The sequence below is a fragment of the Bufo gargarizans genome, chromosome 4, assembly GCF_014858855.1.
Source record: "Bufo gargarizans isolate SCDJY-AF-19 chromosome 4, ASM1485885v1, whole genome shotgun sequence".
In the NCBI taxonomy this organism is placed as follows: Eukaryota; Metazoa; Chordata; class Amphibia; order Anura; family Bufonidae; genus Bufo; species Bufo gargarizans.
In genome coordinates this window covers 210460851-210471429 of record NC_058083.1, presented here as the reverse complement: position 1 = coordinate 210471429, position 10579 = coordinate 210460851, and the positions used below count along the sequence as shown (strand labels likewise).

At 44.4% G+C, this 10579-nt stretch overlaps 1 protein-coding gene across 2 annotated transcripts in view; it reads left to right on the top strand.

Moving 5' to 3' along the window:
• Window positions 1–1441: 1441 nt before the first annotated feature.
• The window catches only part of LOC122933689 (probable cation-transporting ATPase 13A4), a 322029-nt gene continuing 312891 nt past the window's right edge, over window positions 1442–10579 (top strand). For both annotated transcript variants that reach the window (XM_044288647.1, XM_044288646.1), the window contains exon 1: window positions 1442–1541. In XM_044288647.1, the coding sequence (XP_044144582.1) occupies window positions 1494–1541 (48 nt within the window). In that variant the 5' untranslated portion in view covers window positions 1442–1493. The remainder of the gene's footprint in view (window positions 1542–10579) is intronic.

The window sequence follows — 10579 nt, the reverse complement described above, 5'->3', positions numbered from 1 at the left end:
TAATAACACACAAAGAATTCAATGTTACCATGTTTTTGAACACACCATGTAAACATTCACAGTGCAGGTGGAAAAAGTATGTGAACCTCTAGACTAATGACATCTCCAAGAGTTAATTGGAGTCCAATCAATGAGATGAGATTGAGGGTGTTGGTTAAGGCTGCCCTGCCCTATAAAAACACACACACAATGCTTCTGGGTTTGCTTATCACAAGAAGCATTGCCTGATGTGAATGATGCCTCGCACAAAAGAGCTCTCAGAAGACCTAAGATTAAAAATTCTTAACTTGCATAAAGCTGGAAAGGGTTATAAAAGTATCTCCAAAAGCCTTGCTGTTCATCAGTCCACGGTAAGACAAATTGTCTATAAATGGATACAGGGCCGGCTCTATCATAAGGCAGCCCAAGCGGCTGCTTGAGGGCGCAGAGAAGGGGGGGGCGGCGCCGGGGTGGAAAACAATTAACTTGCTAACTTACATTTACCTCGCTGAGCAGCCCGGCCGCCCCTGCCCTCACTCACTAACTAACTATCTCAGTCACAGAGCGGCACGCAGCTGACATGCTGAGGCAGCAGCACTCTGAGCTACGAGACCCTCATTTAGCCCAGTCTTTCAGAAAAGTTTCAGCATAGTTCTGTATAGACATGAGCGAATCGAATCCCATGAAGTGGATTTCGAACCGAATTTCAGGATAAATTCGATTTGCCTCAAAGCCAAATTTCCTTGTGCTTCATGTTAACGAATCGATTTAACCTGAAATAGTGTAAAAAAAACTAAAAATCATACTTGCCTTCTCCATTTGCTTGCGATGGGCCACCAGCCACCATCTTGAATGAAGATCTTGGCCGAAATCCCGTGTGTGGTGACATATGATGTCATCACGCCGGCCGGCATGATGGCGTAATCTCGTGCCGCGCAAAATTTCGCTCCACATCTTTAAGCAAGATGGCGGCGACCGGCCCGCTGCAAGCAAATGAAGGCAAGAAGTTGGATTTTTAACAAAAATATATGTTAATTTCACACCGTTTTTACACTTAGATGCCACAATCATCTGAGGGGTACAATGACGAGGGGAGGTACTATCACAGCTCCCTGTCATTGCACCCATTACTTGCAAAAAATACGCTTTGTGACAAAGTAAGTCACAAAGCATTTTTTTTTTCTGCGAATCTCGGCGAATCAAGTGAATCAAACCTTTTATAAATTTGCTCATCTCTAGTTCTGTACACAGATTCCAATGCATCACATTGTTCCTTGTCTTCGGTTAACTAGCATTTTAAACTCCTTAAATAGTTTTACAGCATGAAGGAGAAACCACAGAATTTCAATATAGTTTTAGACACAGCCTAAAATCTCCTTTGTAGACCAAGATCCAATAAGAGTCCTTAGACAAATTAAGAGGCTGCACTTCCAACATATGAAAGTATGGTAATGAAAATTTTTCAGTTGAATTCCAATGCTGAGCTCTGCACTGTGACACTGGTACATGAAGGAATGGCAGATAGTCATGCTGCGCTTAATGAAGGAGAAGAGAATGAAATGGTGAGTACTGATGGAACTAAGGCATCATTCACACGTCCGCAATGTGTTTTGCGGATACACGGAGACACGGATCCGCAAAACACGGAAAGCGGCAATGTGCGTTCCGCATTTTGCGGACCGCACATTGCCGACATAATAGAATATGCCTGTTCTTGTCCGCAATTGCGGACAAGAATAGGACATGTTCTATTTGTTTGCGGAAACGGAAGCACGGATGCGGAAGTGCGGATCCGCAAATGTGGATGCGGACAGCACATTCCGTCCCCATAGAGAATGAATGGGTCCACACCCTTTCCGCAAAATTGCGGAAAGGATGCAGACCCATTTTGCGGACGTGTGAATGGAGCCTAATGCATGCATAACATGAAGGAATCACAATATTACATTGAGACAATATACAGTATTTGTTGTGTTAAATGGGTATTGATAATACAATTCTGATGCAAGCACTTGGTGAAAGCATAAAATAATAATAATAATAAGGCTCAGCATGTGCTAAAGAGATAAATTAACTCCAATCCCACAAATCCTTTGAATTCAGAGGGAAAAGCACAGCAGTCTGGTTTGAAGTTGTCTGAGAGTAGCAGCTATATAAGCAGACAAAAAACACAAGTTTGTGTTTGCATGTTTGATTTCAAGTGTGTGTTTGTATTAAATGTGTGACTTAAGATTGAGTGACTTTAGATTTAGGGACTTTAGAAGTCGACTACAGTAAGTCAGTTGTTTTTCATTGCCTTGTATTACTGTATTTTGTCTTTCTCTCTTGAGTAATACCCAGTCCATCATTGGTCCATTATTGACAAGCGAGTCCAGTGCACATCTTGTCAAATATATGCAGCCCTGGAACAGCCATTTGAGGGTACATATCTTAGTTCAAAATGTGAGAAAATTGTCCGTTGAACTCACACATTCTGTATCCAAACAAGTAAATTTCAACATTTGAGATACCATGGCAATATGGAAAAGACTTTCCTGCTCACTGAGCAGAAGATCTATGGCGTAGATGCTGGTGAGGTTGGTAGCATGTAGGATCAGGAAAGTGAGTTACCGTATTTTTCACTTTATAAGATGCACCCGATGATAAGACGCACACCAGGTTTAAGAGGAGGAAAATAAGAATTTTTTTTTCATCAGACATCATATCAGATCCTCAGATCAGACCCCCATAAATATCTCATCAAGCCCACATAAATATCAGGACATAAGATCAGGCCCCCATATCAGGACATCACATTTGACTCCCTTATCAGGATATCACATCAGCTCTCCATGTCAGAACCCCATCAGACCTCAGATCAGCCCACAATGTCAGACCCCCATCATACCTCAGATCAGCCCACATTGTCAGACCCCCACCAGACCTCAGATCAGACCACATTGTCAGACCCCCATCAGACCTTATTTCAGCCCACATTGTCAGACCCCCATCAGACCTCAGCTCAGCCTTCAATGTTAGACCCCCATCAGACTTCAGATCAGCCCACATTGTCAGACCCCCATCAGCCCTCAATGTTAGACACCATCAGAACTCAGATCAGATTAAAATAAAAACCTCCTCTTACCTATCATGCCCCACGGCTCCTCTTCACCTCTGGCAGAAGTTGCATTCCCCTGTCTTCCCAGCCTGCTCTGTCACCTGACTGCGTGCAGCATCAGGTCATAGTGCACACACCAGGTCCTGACGCTGTACACGGTCAGGACAGTGAAGCGCCTGCCCCAGCAAGGAAGAGCAGGGAGGGTGAGTACTACAATCGCTTGCGGCACTTCATTCCCAACTCCCGGCACCTAATGCATACTAGTGAGCGCTTCCATAATGGAAGCGCTCACTATAATTTACTTTATAAGACACATGTCCATTTTTACCCCACTATTGGGGGGGAAAAAAGTGCATCTTATAAAGCGAAAAATACGGTAGCTAGCTGGATAACAGAAAGCAGGGTAAAGGGAAGAATGCCATGGAGGCTAGCCCTGAGCTGACAAACCCAAGAAGTTTTCAAGGTTGGCAGATGAGGGGAATGTCAGTTCAAGGAGAACAATGCTGCAGTGAGATACTCCCTCTGCCAGTCAGAGGAATGTTAGCTCTAGTAAACAGGAGACCAGGAGAGTAGGGCAGGCCAGACAGGTGCTAGTAGTCAGAGATGTGATTATTACAGGGCTCCAGATGGCGACCAAAGTGGCCGCCAATGCGACTTAGAATTACAAGATTGCGCCTAGACCCTCTGCTGCTCTGTCTCTTCAAGAAAAAAAAGCTTTCAAGGCGTCTGCTGCGCGCCGGCTTTTTCTTCTGTGGTACCTTTTACACTTAGCCGATGCGCTCTGGTGTCAGGAGAAAGCCCCGCCTACACACTTTGCCATTGGCTGTCAGGTCTAACCCGCGAACTTCAATCTGCTGGTCTGGTAGGTGAGGAGAGCCAATGGTTAGGCAGAGCCACCCGTACACTGCAGGTATGTCGGGGAGCTCCGGGTTCCTGTGTCCACTCTGCGCCGTATATTATAATTCATGTATAGTGTAATGCTCCCCCTGACACATTGACTTACGACTGTGCCTCTGCCTAGCACGACGCGGCCTCAACATACCAGGTAACAAGACTGATGAGCAGAGGCTGGGCTCTTTTTAATGGAATGTCTGTCTCCTCTGCCCTGAAATATGTCATGAAGCTCCTGGCTCAGATTTTATGTTGGCTCTGCTCTTCAGCGCTGATGTTACATAACAAGTCTGCCTTGTAGCCGAAGATGAATGGATCCTGTGAAACCTCCCACATGACAGCGGTGTGATATCCAAGTTTAGATCATGTACTTCAGAGGCTGCTCGGGGGGAGGGGGGAGGAGGTTGTTGTTGAGTGGTTAATTATAACCACACTTTTTTATGTATGTAATTCTGCTCTCCTGGAGATTTAACTTTTTTTTCAATTATTATTTGTATTTTACTATATCTTATAAAGTGTATTTTTATTTTATTTTATAGTACCCCTTTACAATCCTGGGTGCATCATAACTGCCATGTGTTACAGCAAAGAAGGGGTTTTCTCACACTGGGGCCCCCAGTCCATAGACCCAAGGTGCCACAGTGCTAGGTAAAGTGTCCCACTGGAGCTTTCTCTGAAAGGTGCCTCTGACAACCTCTACTGTGCTGTATACGGACAGTGGGGCGGAGGTGACGTTCCATCAGGAGTGTTTGCTGTGTTTGGGGACATCGTGACAGTCCCTACAGTCAGCCCCCCGATAGTCCGGTCACAGCCATAGCCACCCTCTGCCCTGTCTGATTGTCCAGTCACAGCCATAGGCCTCATGTACACGACCGTTGTGTGCATCCGCGTCCGTTCCGTCATTTTTCACAGTTTAGCAGAGGTCCCATTCATTTCTATGGAGCTGTGAAAAAAAACTGATAGTCCTCCGAAAGTCCTCCGCGACCGTGATTCCAGTCCGTCAAAAAAATGTAAACTGTCCTATTCTTGTCAGTGGAAAACGGAGGACGGACCCATTCAAGTTAATGGGTCCGTCAAAAAAATGGATGCATTGGTATGTCATCCATGTCCATGTCCGTTTTTTTTCTACAAGACCTTGGTGCAATAAAATTGCACTTTTCATTAACCTTCCTTTTTTTCCTCCTGTCAGACAAAAAAAAAGGAAGACACAAGGAAACACAACTGAAGCAAAATCGGACACGGACCACTGAAGCCAAATCACTGACAGTGAAAAAACACTGTCGTGTGCATGAGGCCATAGCCGCATTCTGCCCTGTCTGATACTCTGGTTGCTGCCATAGCTGCCCTCTGCCCTGTCTGATAGTCCGGTCACAGTCGCTGTATCGGGTGACGCCCCTCTTCAGACTAAGGTCCTCATACACATTAGATGCCAGTGGCTGCACCCATGGACTCCTGTCTACTTCCCTTGCATTATGTTAAATGGTCATGTGATGCAAGGGGAGCAGATCTCCACTGGGGCGCGTGATTATCTTGATGGCACTGCAGTCAAACGTTTTCATAGAGAAACTCAAGATAAGCAGCGGAGGGCAGGAAGCGAATGAGCCAGGACCCAGCACCTAGGGATTACCAACGCGAATCTGGCTAGTCTGACAGGTCATGGAAATGACCCTTTAACTGTGGTGGCTGTAACTTAGAAAACCACATGCTCCTAAGCATCCCAACTATATTATATGTATTTTAAATTTGGCAACTAAAATTTTCATTTGGCGACTAAATTTTTCAGGTTAGGAGCCAATGGCTCCTTGATATTTTTTTTTGTCTGGAGCCCTGTATTAGGGGTATAAATAGGGCAATCTGTCACAAACACTGGGATTGTTAAACAGTGTGTTGTCTTCCTGGTGCTCAAGTTCGACATATCGCGGATCGGGTTGATAGATTACTGAGAGGGCCTAGTGAAGACCCAGCAGTCATGGTCTACATTGGAACTAATGAAAAAGTTACAGGTTGGTGGAGTGTCCGTTAAAATTATTTCAGAAACTTAGGTCACAAGCTTAGGGCAAGGATCTCAACAGTAGTATTTTCTGACACCAGAAAGGCAGCAAGAGATAAACAAGCAGCACAAGAACTGGCGTAGGAATGAGGATTTTGGGTTCATGGAGAACTGGGCCAACTTCTCTGTCGGCTACAGGCTCTATCGTAAAGATGGGCTGCACCTCAATAGAGAAGGTGCAGCTGTGTTGGGGGAGAAGATGACTAGATGGTTGAAGGAGTGCCTTAACTAGAGACTGGGGTGTCATTACATTATAGGAGGGGACAATAGTGCAGAGAAGGATAATGACATAGTGGTAATAACTGACCCATGGCTGGATGATAGCTATGACTGGGCGGTTAGTGTACAGAGTTAAAGTCTGTTTAGAAATGATCAGAAAAAAACAGAGAAGGGAAGAGGTTTGCCGTTATGTAAAGTCCTGTCTAAAGCCCACCCTCCAGGAAGATATAAGTGAGGGAAATGGACATGTGGAGTCAATGTGGGAAGAAATATATGGAGGCAAAAACAATAATAAATACTGACAGGGATTTGTTATAAGCCACCTAATATAAAAGAGTCCACAGACAATCTGATACAGTGGCAAATCAAAATTAGGTTGTTATTATGGGGGACTTCAACTACCCAGATATAAACTGGGTGTCACGAGGGTGTCAAGAGCCACGCCTGACTCCGTTGTACCCGGGGTCAGGAGGTCGCAGCGGTTGGCTGCGTGCTCTATGTCAGATAGGGAAGTTTCCTTATTGTAGCTTTCTGGGTTTGCTTTACAAACCCTTTTGGCTCACTCAGGGATCCGTAGCTCCTTCTCTCAGCTGTTCCTTGTCCAGCACTCCCAATCCTCCTTATATTCCCCTCTCACACTTCTCTGGTTGCCAGATATAGAGCTTCCTGCCTGGACATCTATTCTGACCCACTAGAGCTGTGTTGCTGCGTTCTCTGAGTGTTGCCTTGGAACGCTACCCTCCGGATCCCTGTTGGACCTTTGTGGACAATTGTTGCCGTCCACCTGGGTGTTTGTGTTTGTCTGTGTTTGTCTGTCCTCTCCCTGGTGTTTCCCTCTTAGTGCAGTGGTGAGGACTAGCGATCCCACCGGCCCGTTCATTATCTAGGGCTCATTTCAGGGAAAGCCAGGGTTTAGGCACGTGATCGCCGCACGGGTGAGGAACCCGTCTAGGGACGTCAGGGCAGGCAGGTGCCAGCTGCAAGGTAAGTTAGGGGTCACCACTAGGGATGAGCGAACTCGAACTGTATAGTTCGGGTTCGTACCGAATTTTGGGGTGTCCGTGACACGGACCCGAACCCGGACATTTTCGTAAAAGTCCGGGTTCGGGTTCGGTGTTCGTCGCTTTCTTGGCGCTTTTGTGACGCTTTCTTGGCGCTTTTTGAAAGGCTGCAAAGCAGCCAATCAACAAGCGTCATACTACTTGCCCCAAGAGGCCGTCACAGCCATGCCTACTATTGGCATGGCTGTGATTGGCCAGAGCACCATGTGACCCAGCCTCTATTTAAGCTGGAGTCACATAGCGCCGCCCGTCACTCTGCTCTGATTAGCGTAGGGAGAGGTTGCGGATGCGACAGTAGGGCGAGATTAGGCAGATTAACTCCTCCAAAGGACTTCACTTGATTAATCGATCGATCTGCAGCTGTGCATCATTGAGCTGCTGAAATTCAAATGCTCACTCACTGTTTTTAGGCTGCCCAGACCGTTTGTCAGTCACTTTTTTCTGGGGTGATCGGCGGCCATTTTGTGTCTTGTGCGGTGCTGCGACCAAGTGCATCCAAGCTGCGACCAAGTGCATTTAACCCTCAATGGTGTGGTTGTTTTTTGGCTAAAGCCTACATCAGGGTGAAGCTGTCACACCAAGTGCATTTAACCAGCAATAGTCTGTTCATTTTTTTGGCCATATACTAAATCAGGGGCAAGCTGCGCCTGTCACCAAGTGCATTTAACCCTCAATGGTGTGGTTGTTTTTTGGCTAAAGCCTACATCAGGGTGAAGCTGTCACACCAAGTGCATTTAACCAGCAATAGTCTGTTCATTTTTTGGCCATATACTACATCAGGGGCAAGCTGCGCCCGTCACCAAGTGCATTTAACCCTCAGTAGTGTGGTGCGTCAAGCTGTGACACCAAGTGCATTTAACCAGCAATAGTCTGTTCATTTTTTGGCCATATACTAAATCAGGGGCAAGCTGCGCCCGTCACCAAGTGCATTTAACCAGCAATAGTGTGGTTATTTTTTGGCCATATCCCAGTCTAATTCTGTCACTAAATCCATACCGGTCACCCAGCGCCTAAATACTAGGCCTCAAATTTATATCCCGCTAAATCTCTCGTTACCGCTGTCCTGTTGTGGCTGGGAAAGTTATTTAGTGTCCGTCAAAGCACATTTTTTGTTCTGGGTTGAAGTACAATTCCCAATTTAGCAATTTCATAATTTAGTGGTTCCTGCTATATCAGAGCTATTTGAAATCTATCCCTAAAAGGGTATATAATATTCAAGGTGCACATTGGGTCATTCAGAATAACTTCACACACACCCGCTACTGTGTATTTCCAAGTCTAATTCTGTCACTAAACCCATACCTGTCACCCAGCGCCTAAATACTAGGCCTCAAATTTATATCCTGCTAAATCTCTCGTTACCGCTGTCCTGTTGTGGCTGGGAAAGTTATTTAGTGTCCGTCAAAGCACATTTTTTGTTCTGGGTTGAAATACAATTCCCAATTTAGCAATTTCATAATTTAGTGGTTCCTGCTATATCAGAGCTATTTGAAATCTATCCCTAAAAGGGTATATAATATTCAAGGTGCACATTGGGTCATTCAGAATAACTTCACACACACCCGCTACTGTGTATTTCCAAGTCTAATTCTGTCACTAAACCCATACCTGTCACCCAGCGCCTAAATACTAGGCCTCAAATTTATATCCTGCTAAATCTCTCGTTACCGCTGTCCTGTTGTGGCTGGGAAAGTTATTTAGTGTCCGTCAAAGCACATTTTTTGTTCTGGGTTGAAATACAATTCCCAATTTAGCAATTTCATAATTTAGTGGTTTCTGCTATATCAGAGCTATTTGAAATCTATCCCTAAAAGGGTATATAATATTCAAGGTGCACATTGGGTCATTCAGAATAACTTCACACACACCCGCTACTGTGTATTTCTAAGTCTAATTCTGTCACTAAACCCATACCTGTCACCCAGAGCCTAAATACTAGGCCTCAAATTTATATCCTGCTAAATCTCTCGTTAACGCTGTCCTGTTGTGGCTGGGAAAGTTATTTAGTGTCCGTCAAAGCACATTTTTTGTTCTGGGTTTAAATACAATTCCCAATTTAACAATTTCATAATTTAGTGGTTTCTGCTATATCAGAGCTATTTGAAATCTATCCCTAAAAGGGTATATAATATTCAAGGTGCACATTGGGTCATTCAGAATAACTTCACACACACCCGCTACTGTGTATTTCCAAGTCTAATTCTGTCACTAAACCCATACCTGTCACCCAGCGCCTAAATACTAGGCCTCAAATTTATATCCTGCTAAATCTCTCGTTAACGCTGTCCTGTTGTGGCTGGGAAAGTTATTTAGTGTCCGTCAAAGCACATTTTTTGTTCTGGGTTGAAATACAATTCCCAATTTAGCAATTTCATAATTTAGTGGTTTCTGCTATATCAGAGCTATTTGAAATCTATCCCTAAAAGGGTATATAATATTCAAGGTGCACATTGGGTCATTCAGAATAACTTCACACACACCCGCTACTGTGTATTTCTAAGTCTAATTCTGTCACTAAACCCATACCTGTCACCCAGCGCCTAAATACTAGGCCTCAAATTTATATCCTGCTAAATCTCTCGTTAACGCTGTCCTGTTGTGGCTGGGAAAGTTATTTAGTGTCCGTCAAAGCACATTTTTTGTTCTGGGTTTAAATACAATTCCCAATTTAACAATTTCATAATTTAGTGGTTTCTGCTATATCAGAGCTATTTGAAATCTATCCCTAAAAGGGTATATAATATTCAAGGTGCACATTGGGTCATTCAGAATAACTTCACACACACCCGCTACTGTGTATTTCCAAGTCTAATTCTGTCACTAAACCCATACCTGTCACCCAGCGCCTAAATACTAGGCCTCAAATTTATATCCTGCTAAATCTCTCGTTACCGCTGTCCTGTTGTGGCTGGGAAAGTTATTTAGTGTCCGTCAAAGCACATTTTTTGTTCTGGGTTGAAATACAATTCCCAATTTAGCAATTTCATAATTTAGTGGTTTCTGCTATATCAGAGCTATTTGAAATCTATCCCTAAAAGGGTATATAATATTCAAGGTGCACATTGGGTCATTCAGAATAACTTCACACACACCCGCTACTGTGTATTTCTAAGTCTAATTCTGTCACTAAACCCATACCTGTCACCCAGCGCCTAAATACTAGGCCTCAAATTTATATCCTGCTAAATCTCTCGTTAACGCTGTCCTGTTGTGGCTGGGAAAGTTATTTAGTGTCCGTCAAAGCACATTTTTTGTTCTGGGTTGAAGTACAATTCCCAATTT